Source organism: Phaenicophaeus curvirostris, chromosome 8 (genome assembly GCF_032191515.1).
Source record: "Phaenicophaeus curvirostris isolate KB17595 chromosome 8, BPBGC_Pcur_1.0, whole genome shotgun sequence".
Lineage (NCBI taxonomy): Eukaryota > Metazoa > Chordata > Aves > Cuculiformes > Cuculidae > Phaenicophaeus > Phaenicophaeus curvirostris.
The window spans coordinates 7,572,185-7,591,395 of record NC_091399.1 but is presented as its reverse complement, the minus strand read 5'-3'; the positions used below and the strand labels follow the sequence as shown (position 1 = coordinate 7,591,395).

At 41.7% G+C, this 19,211-nt stretch overlaps 1 protein-coding gene across 1 annotated transcript in view; it reads right to left on the bottom strand.

The window, feature by feature from the left end:
* Positions 1–19,211, bottom strand: part of HMCN1 (hemicentin 1) — a 201,198-nt gene that overhangs the window by 96,290 nt on the left and 85,697 nt on the right. Inside the window, exons 18-30 of the mRNA XM_069862338.1 lie at positions 17,819–17,946; positions 14,909–15,053; positions 13,282–13,394; positions 12,246–12,405; positions 11,602–11,776; positions 9,110–9,237; positions 6,571–6,843; positions 5,868–5,963; positions 5,268–5,462; positions 4,087–4,217; positions 3,278–3,425; positions 2,650–2,776; positions 1,583–1,737 (exon numbers count right to left, since the gene is read on the bottom strand). Coding sequence (XP_069718439.1) covers positions 1,583–1,737; positions 2,650–2,776; positions 3,278–3,425; positions 4,087–4,217; positions 5,268–5,462; positions 5,868–5,963; positions 6,571–6,843; positions 9,110–9,237; positions 11,602–11,776; positions 12,246–12,405; positions 13,282–13,394; positions 14,909–15,053; positions 17,819–17,946 — 1,974 coding nt within the window. The remainder of the gene's footprint in view (positions 1–1,582; positions 1,738–2,649; positions 2,777–3,277; positions 3,426–4,086; positions 4,218–5,267; positions 5,463–5,867; positions 5,964–6,570; positions 6,844–9,109; positions 9,238–11,601; positions 11,777–12,245; positions 12,406–13,281; positions 13,395–14,908; positions 15,054–17,818; positions 17,947–19,211) is intronic.

Sequence of the window (19,211 nt, the reverse complement as noted above, 5' to 3'; positions counted from 1 at the left end):
TGAACAGATTTGCACCTCTGAGATGGGTCTTGCAGATTATCAAACCACGGCAAATTATTTCCCTAATTAAATAATTCGTGTGCAAAACCACAGAAACTTATAAATACTTCAAAACCCACGCAGCAAATGCTTTCTTTGACAGAAATAGGGAATGGTTTTAATAAGATGTTTTGAGAAAAACTCAAAGCCAAAAGCAGGGCAAAACAGCTGAAATGAACTAAGAACTAGCAAGAATTCACATCAAGGTTCCTCACTTCCTCTATGGGCTTTCATTTGTCCAGTCAGGATTAATAATAAACTTAAGAGTAAAGAGATATTCCATTCTACTACCACCAATTCACCTCTCTCTCCTGAAGAACCTCAAGAAAGGTCTGCTCATTTGGTAAGATTTTTTCTGTGTGGGCTTTTTATTCCTCTTATCTCACAACAGCCACAATCCCCTGAGTCCTCACAGCATTTTTCTTGTTTACGATGGAAGAAGATTTCACTATGACTGATGTGCAAGCGTATTTCTGTGCAGGTGGCTACTCTGTGCTTCAGAAACACCCCAGATGACGGAAAAAATGCATTATAAGTTCACAGTTATCAGAACAAAAGACACAGAACCTTCAGAAGCAAAATCCACAGCAAATGAGGACTCCTCAGCTTAAAGGATCATGGATTCCAACTCCTGCCCTTCACAGTGTGGGCACAAGAGTGTTATCTTGCCTATGCATTTCTACACTATTTTCCCCCTAATTCCTGCTAGCACTGTGCCCTCTCACCTTTCAGGTCTGACTGGGCTTTCATGTGTTTGTGCTCCAAAGAACTCTTCATAGAATCATATGACTCTTTCTCCTCTTTTTCTCTCTAATTGTCTCCTCATTTGCATTAAACTTATCTACAGTCATCACAGGAATTGTCTGCTCTCCCTGTCTTTGCACACTCAGTGTGCTGTAAACTTCCCAAAACTAATAATGTTAGCATCATCATATCACGCTAGCGCTCTTGCTATAAATAACATCACTTGCTTTAAACGACCTCAGTTTTCACCAGTTTAAGGAAGATGACACCACACTACCTGAAAAACATCTGGAACATTCTTTTCAAAGACTATTCAGGGTCCGATTCTTATATGGTTTGCACTTTACTTTATACTTTTGCACTAACTGACTTATTCCTGAATTTACTTCTAGCACTGGGTTAACAAAAACAAGATCATGAGTGTATTACAATAAAAATCTTCTAATTCATTTCCTCCTCCTTAAGATGGATCAAAAATAATGAAGCCAAACTGATAATGACATAAGTCAGTTGAATCTAATCGATAACAAAATTTGAGAAGGCCCTTCAAGATTTTTGGCTTTCACCAATTCGACAACTTAAAGGCCAGCTTTGCAGAGACTACACCCACAATGAGCCGGATACGTATAAATGCTCAAAAAGATCACTTTGTGCACACACAAGTATGAAGTTCTGCTCACACTGAAATTTTGCAGGATCGGAGCTTTAATTTGTATTTATCTGAGTTTCTCCACTGAGAAAAGAAATCTTATGAGTAAAATTAATAGATCTTCTAGGATCAGACATTCTATAACCTTACCAAGGACAAGCAGCTTGACCTCCTTCACTTGCTTGCCAGCGGTGTTGGTAGCGCTGCACTGGTAACGGCCTTTGTCAATCCTTCGAGTGTTTTTTATGTGTAGAACTTGACCTTTGTCCAGAAGCTCAACATTTGCATCATCCACAAACAAGGGCCTGGAATAGAGATAATTTTGCTTCACAGAGGATCCCACTCTTTCGACTTTAGTTTAAACCAACAGTAATAAGAAGAGGTCCTTTAATGTCAGTAAACCATCGAATGGTTGGACTTGATGATCCAGTGGGTCTCTTCCAACTTGGTTATTCTATGATACTATGAATTGTACCATTAAAGAGCACCATTTAGCAGTAGAACAATGCCATTAATCCAAACCATCATCTTAAATCAAAACCTACTATTATTAACTATTCCTAGTTTCTTTGGAGAAACCTAAACACAAAAATACTTTGCTCAGGCCACTCAGGATGCTGGTATCAGAGCCAGAGTCCTACTCCTCATCTCAGTTCCTTTTTCTAATCACTCAGGTCATGACAGTCCTTTGCTAATAACAAAATATCTGCACTGACTAGATGAAAGCGTCAACATATCAACACCAAATAGCAAGGAATAGTCACATCAGCACATATGGGAGTCCTAGCCAATGTCTATACTGAACCATACCGTTAAACACCAACACCATTTAAAGACATTTACAGTCCATTTTGGTTTTCAGCAAATATTTAAGCCACTAAGAATTCTACTCTTGGTTTTCTTTCCTGGAAGATGAGGTGAAGAACTGAAACTGGATAATCTTTAAGGTCTCTTCCAACCCAAACTATTCTTTGATTCTGTGATTCAAATGCTGTAGACCTGCTCTGCAAGTGCCAGCGTCAGTAACAAGACAGTTCACAAAGAAAAGCAGGATGACACCTTTTGCTTAAAGAGCTTAACCACCTCACACCACCACAAATTGTACCTCATGACAAGAACTTAACGCTACATAGCTAAAATCAGAGCTTGCTGTGCACCTTCTACGTCTGCAGGGAGGAATACCCCATGCACAATCACAAAAGCCATAACGTACTTACTTGCCATCTTTGAACCAGTGTATATCAGGAAAAGGGAAGCCTTTGGCTCTGCATTCCAGACTGACTTCCTGGCTGAGGATGACTGCAATTTCACCGGGGCTATCAGCACCTATTACACTTGGTGGAACTTTAAAAAGACAAACATTACAGGAAAAACTGGTATTTAAGCAGGGAAGGTAAGCTATGAAATTGGAAGAAATGCAGTAGTGGATCATACTATTCCCTTGAAACAACTTGAGCTTTCACTGCAGAGTCCCTGCTGGATCATATCACTTCTACCATGACAGCACCTCCACACGTGTGCTGGTGAGTTATACATAAAACAACTCCTGCGTTAGACCACCGTGCACCCAAAATACAAACCAAAGTATCAAAGATCAAAATCCAGTAAGGAAAAACAGCACTTTGTATTACCAGATGAATGGCAAGTTTTCAGTATCCAAAAGGCATCCTTAATATCTACCTCAGCAGCCCCCATTTTATGGGCAGCGAGAAGAATCTATTTATAATGAGTTAAAATTTATTGGCTTCTTAAATACTAACTGCCTTTCAAATCATCATCTTAAAATAACCAAACAAATAAACAAAAAAAAAGCTAAAAAACCAAAGGATGAAACACAGAACTCACCTAGTATATCCAGGTTAAACAGCTTCTCGGCACTTCCTGCTATATTTATGGCTTTGCATGAATACTGTCCAGCATCCTCAGTAGCAGCTTTAAGGAGCTTCAATATCTTCCCATTGTGTGAGATCTGGAAAGCGCTGCTTTCCACAACCTTAAAGGAACCCGAGACATGAGCCTTATGCGAGCCAAGTTACATCAGCCAAATATCACAGCTGGACTTTTATAAGAAAATGGTAGTTCTAGTCTAAGGATAATCTGCTTCCCCTTTCAGTTACAGCACTAATCTCCTTAACCTCTGCAATCTATTCAATATGACTTGTAGCTCAAAGTACAGTTCAGAGTAGGAAACCCACAGACATTCTTTGTCCATCAGTAATGATCGGTCACAAAAGTGCATAAAATGCTCTCTCCACATCTTAAACTACTACTTATCAGCTACAATTGGAAGCATCACACTCAAGGATAATCCTAAGGATCCAAGAGTGCTTATATCTCCATCTATAGAACAAGGAAAACACCATTATTGGTCCCCTCTGCAAGGACTCTGGCATCTGCAATTCTGGGAGATTGCTCTGGCTGATTCCTAGGGGACTCTCGATAAATAAAGTCTTCACTTTTTACTTCTGGAACAGCTGAACTAATGCATTAGCCACATGTAGCTGGCTTTCTGTGTGGGTGTTCTCAGTGCAGTTTAAATACACACAAAGATGTGTACAAGTATTTACTTTAAATATGCTCTCATACCAAGAGCTCAAAAGTAACACAAAACTGATAGTGGCAATGCTACTTCAATTAGGTTAAATTGTACGTACCTGGACATCATCTTTATACCAGGAAATAACTGGAAAGGGGTTACCAGACACTTCACAGAAGAGACTTACAGAGTGATGAACAACCACAGATGTATTTGTCACCTTGTCTTGATCTCTAATTTCAGGAGGCACTACAAGAAAGTTCAAAGTCACGTACTAAGCCTTCTATTCCAGCGAGTTCTGACTTCCTTCTTCTCCCCAAGTCAAAGGCTCCTCTAATCTAAATTTCTCAGATGCTTTCATTCCCTCCCCAATGCTGTCATTTGCCTTTTAGATCTGGATGTATCTCCCTGTGTCCTATCTTCTCTTTATCACAACAGTCTTCTGTTTCCCAATAACAGACCCCCAGGGAAACACACTCAAACAGAATCACCATCGACATTTCAAGAGAATAGTCTTAAAATTTAATATTAAATTTCATTTTCTTTAATCTTAATATCCCATATTATTTACTCAGAATATAAAGAAAACAGAATCCAGAAAGTCATCCTTCTTCATTATTCCAGTCATCCTGGAGAACATCTGCCTATCATTTATCCGACCATGAACACAGAGAGAAGGGCCTTATGTGGTGGATTAGAAAGTTTAAACTCCACTGATTTATTCCTGCAGGCACAAGATGGAATTCCTGCTTTTCCCAGAATAAAGACAGAGATAGAATCCTGCTCAGGCATCAGAACTAACTATAATATAATGGAAAACTAATAAGGCTGGAATAAAAACACTCTGCAAGAAGCAAAACACCAAAAACATGTCTCAAAGCCACCTATAGAGATTCTGTTTTCCCATTAGAATTCTGGAAGAAGAACATCAGGAGCAACATTCCCCTATTCTATGTTAATTCTGATAAATAACTTTTCTCATATTTGTATTTGAAAGGCAGATCTATCACCCAGTCTTCAACTTCTACAGGACAAAAGTCTTCATTTGGTATTTGCATTAAAGTTTTCAAGCATAACTGGAGCCCTCTAGAAATAAGACAAAGATAGTTTGAGCATGAAATCACAGAGGACAGAAGCATTAGAAAAAAAAATACGGAAGAGTATCAGAATGACAGAAATGCAGGTACTCAGCCAAGATCTTATAATTTAATTGCACAAAGGCATATTCGGGGCACACAGTTACCAACAAAAGAGACGTTCTTCAAAAATAGTTCCCCAACAGCCGTATTTATTATTTACCATGAACTTTCAGGTTGTATTTTCTTTCTGTGCTTCCAGCTTCATTGGATGCCACACAGATATACTCTCCGCTATCGGAAGGTGTAACAGAAGCTATGATCAGCAATGTCCCGTCCTCCAGAATTGAAATCCCTGGTTCACTGCCTCTTAGCTCTCTTCCATTACGCAGCCATTTGATGACAGGCTTTGGAACACCTAACAAGAAGAAAGTGACACCTCAAGAAATTATTCACTTAGCTCAATAAGAAAGATTCAATCGATTCCCACTGCTTTCTGGAAGTCCTATTGGCAAGGACAATGCACAGGGGACCATGGGCTTTCAAACTCAGAGGAAGCCCTGACTGTTAGAATATAAATTTAACGCTAAAAATCTTAGTCCTAAACACTATAATAGCCTTGTTGGTTGGCAATGACTTTTCACAGATCTTCCACACGCAATGATTATTTAAACCACTGTTAGTTTGAAATTTTCCACATAAAGTATTTATGGAAAATACTGTGCAAATTGCACATTTTTACCGTGACAGGGAGCACACAAGCTTTCAGTTGTTAACAGAACAATACACTGCTGTCACCATGGGTGGTCACAGCGATACACACCTTTGGCTGGGCACGGGAACGCAGTGCGTTGATTAGCCACTCTTTCTTGAAAGGGAGTGTTGTATGGAGGCTCCAGATCATCGATAGTGGGAGACTCTGGAAGGAAATAAGACCACAGAACAATCTTGACCTCTGCTCCCAAATGGGAAAACATGGTCTGGTGATACGTGATGGGTAGATGAGGTGCCTGAGGACATGATGTAGTAGTAAACAGGTACGGTTGGAGTTGATGATCTCTAAAGCCTTCTCCAAACTAATGATTCTATGATACTTCCAAGCGGCTCTCCTTCCCACAAGGCTGGATTCCAATAACCCCCTTTACATCGATGAAGTACGCCACACAAGCAGCATGGAATTATCGGGAATGTTTAGCAAATATGCAGTACAAAGAAGCTTTCAAATTTGACTGAAACTGGTTCACTCTAAAACCCATTGCCTTTGTTTTGAGGGTAAAGACAGTGTTTCTGCAAGATCTGAAAAATACTATTTAAACTGTTTTTTCTCATGCTACACATCGGCACTACTCTCATCCTTGTTCTTTCATGTCATTTAAGTCAGAATGCAACATGCAAGACAGATCTGGATTTTGCATCATTAACAGTCAACAGCAAAGACCATTGCTCTCAAAAACATAAACCAGGCAGCAGCAGCAAGAAATTACACCACATCAGTGCAGGAGGCAAATTACAGCACTAGCAAATACCTTGAACTTGTACTGTTATCTCCGACGTGTCACTGCCTGCTGCGTTAGTAGCGACACACTTGTAGATTCCAGCATCAGGAAGCTGGATGTTGCTGATGCTTAGTGCTCCACTCAGGCCGTGGATAAACTGCCCTCCATCTACAGGCACAGCGCTTCTGCCCTTGAACCAAGCGATGGACGGGGGAGGGACCCCCTGGGCTCTGCAGGACACATCAACTCTCTGGCCAACCTGGACTTTCAAAACTCGAGGCCCACGCTGTATCTTTGGAGGAACTAAGGAAGACAAGTTTAACCCACAGTAATATGAATATAATGAGGGACAAGATTATTCTTAAGGCTGAGTTGGGGTTGTTCAACCTGGAGGAGAGAAAGCTCCAGTGAGACCTTGGAGCAGCTTCCAGCACTGAAAGGGGCTCCAGGAAAGCTGGGGAGAGGCTCTTTATCAGGGAATGCAGGGATAGGACGAGGGGGAATGGTTTTAAACTAAAGGAGGACGGATTCAGACAAGACAAAAAGAAGCAATTTTTATGATGAGAGTAGAGAGACAGTAGCACAGGTTGCCCAGAGACGGGGTAGATGCCTCATCCCTGCAAACATGGCAGGTCAATTGGACAGGTGCCTGAGCATCCTAACGTAGTCGAAGGTGTCCTTGCTCACTGCAGGGGCTTGGACTGGATGACCTTGAAGGGTCCCTTCCAACCCAAACCATTCTATAGTTCTATGAAATTCTTTTCCACTTTTGTCAGTTTAGAAAATGTCCGTCTTTATTCACTGCAACTAACCCCCCCAGGTGACTCAACTCAGGAAGCCAACCTGCATATTCTCTGCATAGGATAGGATGTACAATGCCCTACTGCTGAACTTATTAGAGGAAGCTATATTTCAAATTCCACTGCATGACCTCCGTGAGTAGCGTAACATCATCACACTGAGCACATTTGAAGATCTAAGGATACTGGCTCGTTATAACACAAAACATTCTTTATCATAAAGTTAATTGTATTTTCCTTTTGACATTTTAATTTCGTTCCTGTAATCCCTGACCTCTGTGAGCTTCCAAACACAAGTTGAGACAAGGAAATAAAACATGACTGGAAGAGATTTTGCCGGTCTTAAAGAACAATATAAACCCAACATCATGCTTTTGACACAATGTTTTTCTTTCTCAGGATTGTTAACAACAAAAAGCCTCATTAATACAATTAGAGACAAAGTGATGCACTGACACCAGCTGTCTCCAAGCACACAACCAGGCAGTGTCTGCTGCAGCCACAGTGATGGAGAGCACACAGTCTGAAGGTCTCGGAGCTGCTGGGGGCAGGAGTTCCCTTCTGGTACATTCGTGGTACAAGATCCACTTCAAACACGCCTGCTGGCAACGTTCAGTGGCAGCAACACTTCCAAACTCTGCATGAACCATGGGAGAACTATCTGTACACCCACAACGAATGCAGGTCAGCATCGACTGGGCTATGTCGGACTGTGGCTCCTGCCCTACCCCTGTATGGGCTTTAGCAGCAGCGGGAGGTTCATATGCCACAGCCTGAGCTTCTGTCTGACACAGGTAAGGAGGAATAAACAGGAGAGCATAGAGCCAACAAGACTGACATTGTGCAAGTGCTTAAGAGACTGCTGCTGAGGCCCCAGGGTGGGGAGAGCAAGAGAGAGATGAGGGAATGAGCACATGATGATCTGTGTTAGGGAGGAGGAGGAAGAAGATGTGGGTCCTAGCTTGAGCAAGCGCAACTGGACATGTACATGGAGCAAGAGGAAGATGGGAACAAACACACGGCACTGGTTTGAGCAGAGAAAGTACAGTAAAGTGTGTTAAGGCATTAGTTTGCAAAGGTGGATACAGCAGAATGTACATAGAATCATAGAATAGAATCATGGAATAGTCTGAGTTGGAAGGGACCTTAAAGACCATCCAGTTCCAAACCCCCTGTGATGGACAGGGGCCCATAGCCATGTGCTGGACAGATGAAGTGCCTTCTCTGAACGTGGCACAGCCACATACCGGTTTCACCACCACCAGAGCAAACTCTGACATGTGCTACCAAAGGAGTTTGGATATGTAATTCCCATCAACTCAGCAGGAACTTGACACCTGCAAGCCTCAGTCGACTTTACTATTCTCAGCCACTGCTTGCAAACCTACTGCTGAGGAACCACCTGCACAGGAACATCTGAGTGCATTAGGACAAGTTTTCAGTTCTTAAAATCCCTCTCTGTTTGACTTTTTAAAAAGAGTTAAATGTTATATTGTGCTCGAATTCTTCCACCAGCCTCAGGAGCATCAAAGGAAGGTGTGTGGGTGTGCATATATAGCGTATTTATGTATACATCTGTGTGTGTGTGCGCACAGTATTTCCTTTCCACGTAAGCAAGAACATCAACTTGCACATGAAGATAATCTGACCTGAACGAATATAGGTTAGTTGTATTTAATGTACATAAGGAAAGATATTTGAAAAGCTCTGCATGATGCAAAATTCCACATGAGAACTTGCAGAAGATTATCCTTTAAGGTAAAACTTACCATGTACACTTAGCTTCACTGACTGAGTCACATTCCCAGCAATATTTGTGGCTACGCAGATATACATTCCACTGTCTGAAACTTGTGCCTCACTGATCTTCATTGACCCTGAGGGTAGGAAAGTGTGTCTGGAAAAATAAGAAGCAGATACGCTGTATAAACATGTACTGAAAGGTGAATGTTCTCTACTTACGCATTGCTAAAGATCACTAGGAGCTAAAAAGCCACCATTCCACAGGATACATTGAGCGCTACTGAACTATGAATTACACTTACTCGTTTTTCTAACTCTTCACTGAGCCTCTGCATTCAGAATACACGGCAAATACCTAAAATCTAAGATCCGAATTACAAAACATGGTCCTAGCTACTTACAGGATGTGTTAAAATCTGTCTTGTTTATAGAAATGAAAGAAAAAAGCAACAACAAAACCCAAGAGACAGAGAAATGGAGCTCTTCAACCTCCTGTTAGAAATTTTTGTTCGGCCCAGGTCAGCAGGGTTAGAGAGTTAAACAATTTCTCACACTACTTCATGCTGGCAAAAAAAGATATTAGTTAATTCAAGGTGGAAGAGGGGGTTCTGAAGAGCATTCTGATTCCAGACTGGTGTTTATAAAAATCATCATTATTCTTCAGTAAACGCTGAATGACACAGCATCATTTTTTGCTACAGTTCTGGTCCCAGGCCCGTAACATTACAGGATCCATTGGCCAGCTAATCCAAAACCTTGTTATGTGGAAGTTCAAATTAATAGAGACAAGGAAAATAAATCAGGAGGGAAGAAAAAATGACAGCCAGGAATTGATAAAAAGAAATCCAAGTCTAGCACTCAAGGCCATATACAGAATTTGGACACAGATGGTGGGAACTGGTGGTGTCATCCATCTCCCCTTCCCTGGCACGGTCTAATTAGGACAATGCATCGTATGAACATAAATGATGAATTTAGGGATTGCAATGGGGAGATGAATGGAAAAAAAATGAAGGTTATTTCCTCCAGGCCACCCAAACCTGCCTGGTGTTACGAATCCTGCTCTGCTGCCCATCTCTTTCCAAACCTTTTTCTTTTTTCAAGAACCCAAAAAGACAGATCGCTGAGACAACTGACCTTCCATTGTTGGTACAGCTAATGACACTTGCCTCTTGATAAAAGTGCCCTCATTTTTGATTTCACTCTTCTGCTTATAGGTCACTTTTCTAACATCAGCTTTGGGTGGTCTCAAACAAATTTGTTTGGATAATTCTTTAACTTTTGTTGACATCTGTAAACAATTTTACAGAACGGGCTGAGCTGTACTTCTGCTATGCTGGACAACTTGGATCACTCCACAGCAGCCACGAGCAAGGAGTCTAATTTATCAATGCCTTCTGAGGTAAAATGAGGACAAGTAAGAAACCAAGAATGCAGATTTGTTAGTGCATGCAGCAGGCTTGCAGGACACAGCAGAGAATTCTGCATAGATGACTAACACAAACCCAACTCCCTGTGCACAAGCCTCCTTCACCAAACGTGCTGGCTCAGCAGCTTCTCGCTGCTGCGGCTGCCGCAGACTCGCAAGAACGGGTGGCTCTGAGGTGCAGGTGCGGCCACAGGGTGAACAGGTTCACCTTAAGGTCAGCACGATTCCTTAGTTCAGCTCAGAGACTGGCTGATTCCTTCCACTTGGATCAGGACGAGACACCAGACAAGGTGCACAGCAATCGCTACGGGGTGCATTTGGCCAGCGTTAGCATTTCCTGGCTTATGAATGCAGCTGTAGCTTTTACCCCTTCCAAGGTGTCCTGAGGACTGGAACGCACAAGCACGCCTGTGACAGAACCTGGCACTTCAACTGGGAACCTACAGAGAATAATCACATTGTTTCCTCTTTTATTTTGTACCATACTAAAACAATAAGGAAGGACTCCAACACCGTAGCTGATGCTGTATACAAGACAGTTCTCATCTCTTCATCCTCCAAGGATGTCAAGTCAACATTTTTATGAGCATTTCGCTATGTTTTCACTTGTTCAAGAATATCTGGATCCAAAACACAGCGAGAAATGAGCCCTTGTAAGCACTCCAAAACATTTATCATCATCTGTATTCTACTGGCAGTCCAGACCTCATATGAATAACAGACAATGCTCCCCTGAGCATAAATATGAAGTGCTTAGGAAAAGAAAAACAGTTTTTAAACATTTATAATGAGGCACAGATTATGTGAGTCTCTAGGCAGCACCAGAGAACAGATATAACAGGATCTCTTTCGTCTTGGCCTCCTGTGGTTGTGTAGAGACACACACTGGAGTGGAAGCTGTTCAATGAGGCACAAACCTAGTATCCATTGTTTTGTAAAGAGAGTTTCAAGACCTAGTGGAAACAAGGTCCTCATGAAGGACAATTTAACACCTCCTGATTAATCCTGAGGCAATTTAAAATTATATACCACTCCAAAATAGGAAAACCTAGTCACAATTTCACTTCTTCCCTTTCCAGACATCCTTACCTTGGAGAGAATGGCGATACGAGCTGCATTTCTTTGGCCCAGGTAATAATGGGAGGTGGCAAGCTCTTTACTTCACATGGAAGCATGACATCTTCCCCTGCAATCACCGAGATCTCTATGGGTTGATCATAATCATTTCCTTGCTGGTCTCCAGGCCTGGATACTCTAGGTTTTACTATAACACGGAATATATTAAAAAGCTGCAACGAATATACGTATTGGTACATATATAACACCATACAATTTTACTTCAGATCAAAAAAATAGCTGTTTATCAGGTTTATAACATCACAATCCTACTTTTAATGACCTGCCCGCAACAGACACGAAACACTGTGACGCTGATGTGCTGTAGCTCAGGCACCGTTTGCTGCCTGCAAGGAACACCACGAACACCAGAAAGACTCCAGGATCTCTACAAAAAGCTGTATAGCAGCAGATACATTCAATCCATGTATATGCTGAGTTTTGTATTGCAGACATAGCTTGGAATCCAGTGATCGTGGACAAAGTCAAAGGCACAAATTAGAGATGAGTTTAAATCTCGTTTGCAATGTGAGTATCCTAGTTCCCCTGAGAGGGTTTTTTAGAATGCGAAAGGGGGAGAGACAATGATGCTGTATTTAATTGTAGCTCATACACACCATAGACAGTCAGCTGGACTTTCCGCGTCGCGTAACCAGCAGCATTTGTGGCAGTGCAAGTGTATTCCCCAGTCTCCTCACCCCCAGGAGAAACCACATAGAGGCTGCCATCAGACCCTGCAGAGAACTTCACATTGCTGGGAAGAATTACTTCTCCTTTCTGTGGAAAGGAAAAGAAAATATGAGTGCACAGTGCCTAGATTTTCTAAACCAAATCAACTTACAATAATTTAATTCAATAAAAGCTAAAGCTAAGAGTGGTAACATACAATTTAATGAGAACATTAAATCTATCAAAGGAAAATAAAATTTGTTAGTGCTTGTAGCATCTCCCCCAGCTTACACCTCTGCTGTGATGTATTGAACGTTCTATGATAATCAAGAAAAACACTGCTCCAGTGTTGCCCTCCCTACCAAACCAACAAAAGTAACTGTTCAATTCCTTCTTTTAAACAAAGCTTTTCACAAGGTCCCAGCTAGTTATATCTGCACAACTTCCAAGACGTAACTATTGTTACCAAAAACTTCGCTGTTCAAGCAAGCAAAAAAACAAGTGTGACATTCAGAGAAACGCCCCAAAAGGCTGAGGTCCTCCTCTGTGGACATCTTGTTAAGGACACGAACAAAGAGAGACCAGTGGTTAACTCCAGAATGCCAGTATTAGACACAGTTTCCGCAAAGGAAAAAGTCATCTTGAAGTGAGGCTCCAAACAAAAAATGAACTTGCAGTCTGTGACAGGTTGCTTTATCTCAACTTACCAACTCACAACAGGAATATATGAACAGTTTCTACAGAGTTAGAAATTATAAAGACAAAACGATGACCAAAGCCCTTCTAAAGAACAGTACAATGACCTAGGGCTGGCCCATCATCAGGAAACCCTGCTCTAAGAAACAGGAGCAGACACAAAGAGACATTTCCAGCTCCCTCGCAGCTGAGACTTTTAGCAGTGTCTCTTGCATATAAGTTTTACAACAAATGAATGGTGTGTTCAACTCATCTTTCACTACAAACAGCTCAAGGAGGAGAAGTTACCTTGGACCAGACAATAGATGGCTTCGGAACTCCACTTGCTTTGCATGGTAACGTTACTGGGATGCCTTCAATGGTGCTGAATACCTGCTGTCCATGCTGAATCACAGGCACAACTGGAAATCAATGCAAATATGAAACATGTGCTTAAGACGGATTTCAAATCATGGCACAACTCTTAAAATAAAATTCTTGTGTTCAGTTACCACTGTACACAGGCAGAAAAGTCTGGGAGTTTTTGAGCTCTTTCTCCGAACCCTAGCATTGACAATGACCAGCCACTATCCACTCCACTCTCCAGTTTCTCCTGATGGAACCCATACTTGTTCACAACAAAGCACATCTGCCATAGGTTGATCACCAGACGAGGTAGACAGAGCTTAAACCAACGGCAGATATTTCACTTAGCTGATTGCAACCATTCCAGAAAATCTTTGTTACAATATCTTCTGACAACACTTTAGGCCAGGCTTCCCAAAACGACACTGTACGTGATCCAACCTCACAATTTCACAAGAATGGAAAGGGTTCAGCATTTTTGGAGCTCAACCCATTTCCATTGACGGTCAATATTTTGAACAGAGCAGGTGCAAACGTGAAGAACTGATCAGACTCTGAGCTTATTTAATCTTTGTTATAAATGCTACAAAGCTGTGCTCACTGCAGAGGTGGTTTCTGCAGGGACTGACAAACTTGAATAAAAACACCAGATCACTTCACAAAACCCATAGTGAGAGATAACAAGAATCTCAATTCCTCGACTTAACTGAGCTGGTTGTGAATTAACAATAGAAAAAAACAAGATCAGACTTAAGGCTATAATAACAAACCCTAGGTCATTCTAAAATGTCACAAATACATTCCTTTCTGTTCTCAAGATCTGAAATATTCCAAACATCGGTGCTGACTTACAAGACCTTATCAGATACTGAGTACTTGTCTGTATTAGAAAATAACAGCTATTCTTAACATAAAAGGACTTTCCAGCATCTTCAGAGAAGCTTAAAAAATGAATCATGGGAGATTTATAACACATGGAAAACTTTGAGGCTGTAAACTTGAAGTGGTCATGACCCCACATAGATTTCATACAAATAACTTCAGCTGAAATGCAGGTAGCTTGCCCAATGCTACTACTTTGTCTTGCTGTCAGTGCAATTTTTGCTAAGATTAATTAAAGAAAAAAAACCACAACACTCCCCGCCAAGCCCCACATTCTGCCAAACTCATATTTCATTTCAATTCTGGTTTTCCCATAAGCTGTCCTTCCTTATGTAAGTTATGAAAGCCCCCAAAAGAGCTTTTCCTGGTGTTCCAGTAAACTTCCACTGTTCCTCTTAATAAAGCCAGAGATGATGACTGCACGGTCAAACCCTTTAATATTAGCATCTTTCACAATTAAAAAAAAAAATGCACTATTTGTATTTTAAAATCAGTCTCCATCAGTCGGTTCTTTCCTGTGCAGAGGATCCAATTTCCCATCATGTCACTTTAGAAAATAACATCTTTATGGTAGAGGAAATCTGAGAAATTGTAACTATAATACAAAAGCTCTAGTGACAGCGCTTGTTGGTAAGAAACACACTCTGATCTGCACCCTGCCCAGAGGCAGCAGGACAGCGTCCCTTACCGTAGACATTCACGGTAGTGGTTTTGTTGCTTGTCCCAGCCACGTTGCTGGCCATGCAGGTATAGTCACCACCATCCTGCAGCCGAACTCTTTCCAGGTGCAGGCTTCCATCACTGCGAATGTTAATGTAGGGATTGGGAACCAGCTGCCAAGAGAGTGATGGAACATTTTACTGAAGAAAAAAGTTGTTGGCAATATTTACGCTGGGATGCAGTGTGGCTTTGCTTGACTTACACATCCTTAAATATTCTGTGTTCCTAGAGAATTTCACTGGAGCTTTACCTACTTTCCATCCTCCATAAAAACTAATTTTAAATAAGGACTTTGGTAACACCTCATAATTAGTCCTGGAGTGAGATTAAGATCAGCAACAACAACTCTGCTCTGCCAGAGCGTGTACGGAAGAGCAACTCACACTTAAAACCGTGTACTAAAGCAAAACCCAACTTAGCTGCATGATTTTCTTGTGTTTATTTACTGTATTTTATTGTATTTATTATGAGGAACTGCTGAGAGAGCTGGAGTTGTTTAGCCTGGAGAAGAGGAAGCTGAGGGGAGACCTCATTGCTCTCTACAACTACCTAAAAGGAAGTTGTGGAGAGGATGGTGCTGAGCTCTTCTCCCAAGTGACAGGGGACAGGATGAGAGGGAATGGCCTCAAGCTCCGCCAGGGGAGGTTCAGGTTGAACATTAGGAAAAAAATTTTCACAGAAAGAGTCACCGGGCACTGGAACAGGCTGCCCAGGGAGGGGGTTGAGTCACCTTCCCTGGAGGGGTTTAAGGCACGGGTGGACAAGGCGCTGAGGGACATGGTTTAGTGTTTGATAGGAATGGTTGGACTCAGTGATCCGGTGGGTCTCTTTCAATCTGGTGATTCTATGATTCTATGACTTTTATTGGTTACTCCAGTAATCTAACTTGATCACAGATCAGCTCTTGGTGAGTTGTTCTTCCACAAACAGACCCGTTTTCTTTTAGGGTTATCGGAACCTCCTAACCTACTGTATCCGTCAGAAGAGAGCAGCTCTACAGCAAACCATTGTGAAAGGTAAGAAAAACAGACGTTCACAAAAGAGGAGTAAAAGTGACAAACCCTACAGCAACACCCAAAAAATCAATGTGCTCAGCAACAGACTGCTTCTCAGGAAGGCTGTTAGAATGCAAATTTGTTCCTGTCACACCATGCTCAGAAAAAGCTGCTTTCTTCTCTAGATATACCCCAAGTCCAACACTTTCCATGGAGCATAGTGCTTGCCGTAAGGTTGTGATTACAAGAAACTAGCACTGCTAACCGAGGAATTAGCAACTCAACAAGGAGGATCCTGAGCCAGCATCTCTCCCAGAAGCTGCAGCCTGTGCTCCTTCCGCTTACACAGTCTAAAGAAAAGTCCAGTGGCTCCTAGGGATTAAAAAACTGAGCAGAAAACTCTGGCCAGCGAAGGGTCATGTAGTGCCAGAGTTCTGCCTGATGGCAATAAATAAAAAACTCCAGCAGCATTTTTTAATTGTAACTGTGGAGAAAAGGCTTTGGGGAGAAATTAGAACACGTGGTAAAAAGCAGAGCCTTTCAGGGATGTTAAAGTCAGTAATTTGGCTACTACTAAAGAAATGAAACTTCACTCTGACAATGAACGTGGGTGTGGTGTGTCCACTGCTGTTCTGTCAGCAGGAGTTATAAACTAGCATCCTCGCAGCGGGGAAGAAAACGTGCTGCTCTCCTTCATGTTCTGAGCAGTGCACCACTAGGAAAGGAGAATATCGTACTGGGATGCTGATATTTATCTCATCCCATCAGCAACAGTAAAAGTCACAACGTTAAAAAACCCAAAATGTACAGAAATTTTCTGGTATCTTTGGCTTCAAAAAAATAGGGAAAAGAAATGCTTTCCGGGTCTAAATTCCAGCACTTCTGTCATTCCAGGAGGTATGTTCCACTAGCAGGCCTATATTTAGAGCCCACGGCTGAAATTCAAGAGCCAAAGATCTTTGAAAGTAAGTAAAATAGAAGATAAAAGGAAAATTCACAATTACTTTGATTCCAAATTCTTTTCTAGACTTTCACATACCACCACCACCACCTCCTATTCCTTCATCTGTGTTTCAGAGTTAGACATTGTCTAGCACAGGCAGTGATCAGTGAGGCATAATCATCAGGCTGCCACACTTCCAACTTCATATTGTGAACAGAAATAACCCATTTACGCCCCAGGGGACCGGCTGGATGCTGAACGACAGACCCTGCAGAAACTCAGAAGCAGATAGACACAGCCAGAGCTGGCAGCAGCTCCTGGTGAGTTGGGGGGCTCTGCTCAAACTCCCCTTGATGGCGTTGGATCCTTGTTTCCAGTCCAATCTCATGAAGCACCTTTATTTGTAAGCATAAAATCTATCAGTATATCAGTACATCAACTTCTGTAACTTAAACCAAATTGTTAGGAGAGCTTGAAATGTCAGCTGTAGATTTTCTCTGCCAATAAATCCTACAGGAATCATAGAATCCCTAGGTTAGAAAAGACCTTTGTGATCATCAGCTCCAACTGTACCTGCCCACTACTAAATCATATCCCTAAGCACTTCATCTACCCATCTTTTAAACCCCTCCAGGGATGGTGACTCCACCACCTCCCTGGGCAGCCTCTGCCAGTGCCTGAGAACCCTTTCCATGAAGAATTTTCTCTTCATATCCAACCTGGACTGTCCTGGTGCAGCTTGAGGCCATTCCCTCTCATCCTATCGCCTGTCACTTGGGTGAAGAGAGCAGCACCCACCTCACCACAACCTCCTTTCAGGGAGTTATAGACAGCAATGAGGTGTCCTCTCAACCTCCTTTTTCCAGGCTAAACAACCTCAGGGACCCTTAGCCACTCCTCCTAAGACTGGTTCTCCAGCCCCTTCACAAAAGACTCTTACCACCACACTGTTTTTAATCCACCTCTGCTCTGGAATGGGGTTTCCTGCAAGCAGTACGCATGGCAAAGTGAGCTGCTGCCCCTCAATCACATTGGCTGTGGCTGGACTTGCTCCAATCAGCGGTAGAACTTGAACAAAAGAAAGATTTAGGAGAAATTAATAGGAATTCTTATACATCTCTGTAAAGCATGAAATCTGAATTTTGATTTTTATTAGTCCTGTCACTAATGTCCCTTGCAGCAGCATCAAAGGTCTCCTTGTGCGAGGTGCTATGCAAAACAGAGGAAGAAACATTCCCAACAATGAAAACTATGTGATTTAAACAGAAGGGGAAAAAACAGTTAAGAAAAAATTGTGGCCATCAAACAGCATGCAAGTTCCAACAAACTTAATTTTACCACAAAAGAAACCAAATGGGGTTCTGCTATCTGCAACGTCAACAATGCAGGCAGGGAAAAAACCCAAACCAAACGAAGGGATGGGGTAGCACAAGGAAGAAGAAGAAGCTGGAAGAATACATGTACAATGATCCTAAGACTAAGGAGTGGCAGCAAATAGAAGATTTTGTCCAGCTGAAATTGGATGCAAACCAGCAGTTCCCTGGATACCCAGTTAACACATCATTTCTCCTTGCTTAGGCAAAATACCAAATACCAAAAGTAGCAAGTTTGGTGAAGACAAAAAATAAGTGGTGATTTCCTTTGGGCACAAAATTTTAAGGGGTTAGAATAGAGGTCAACAGCTCAGCAGAAAATTCTGCATGCTCTGTAAGGAGCCAGGAGGAAGCTTTCCTGGGCACAAGCTTTGTAAATTGATTTTAAATAACAGGGATTAAATAACACTTTTAATAGGTAAAAGTGTATTGTGTATCAAATACTACCAGCACTACAGGTTCCCACCACATTTTAAGTTAGCAAATTGTTTCTTTGACGGCAGATGGACTCCATGCTTATTCTCCTGCAAATATATACATTCCATAGCATTATTTTATCTTTAATTGCCAATCATCCCACTGAGATAAACAACTCCTTAATAGCACAGCTATTGCCAAAGCTGGACTTTCACTGTCTTCTTGAATCACTAAGATACCTTCACAGTTATATCAACACACTGACCTAAGCAAGTTCATTGCTGCCTTTTGGTTTTTTATTAAACGGCAAAAACCCCAGCATCCACATTCATCATTACAGCATTTTTTCATTCCTTAATAAATTTACTTAGGAATAAGAAACAGAAGACAGGATAAATCACTTTTAAGGTCCATGCTATGAAGTGTAGATGGAATTTATTCACATTATTGCAGTCAGTTAAAAGACAATGCTCTATCGTGCAGAATTCACTGAAATCAACCAAAGTATTCTAATTCAACCACCTTCTGATTCGGTTTGAGTGG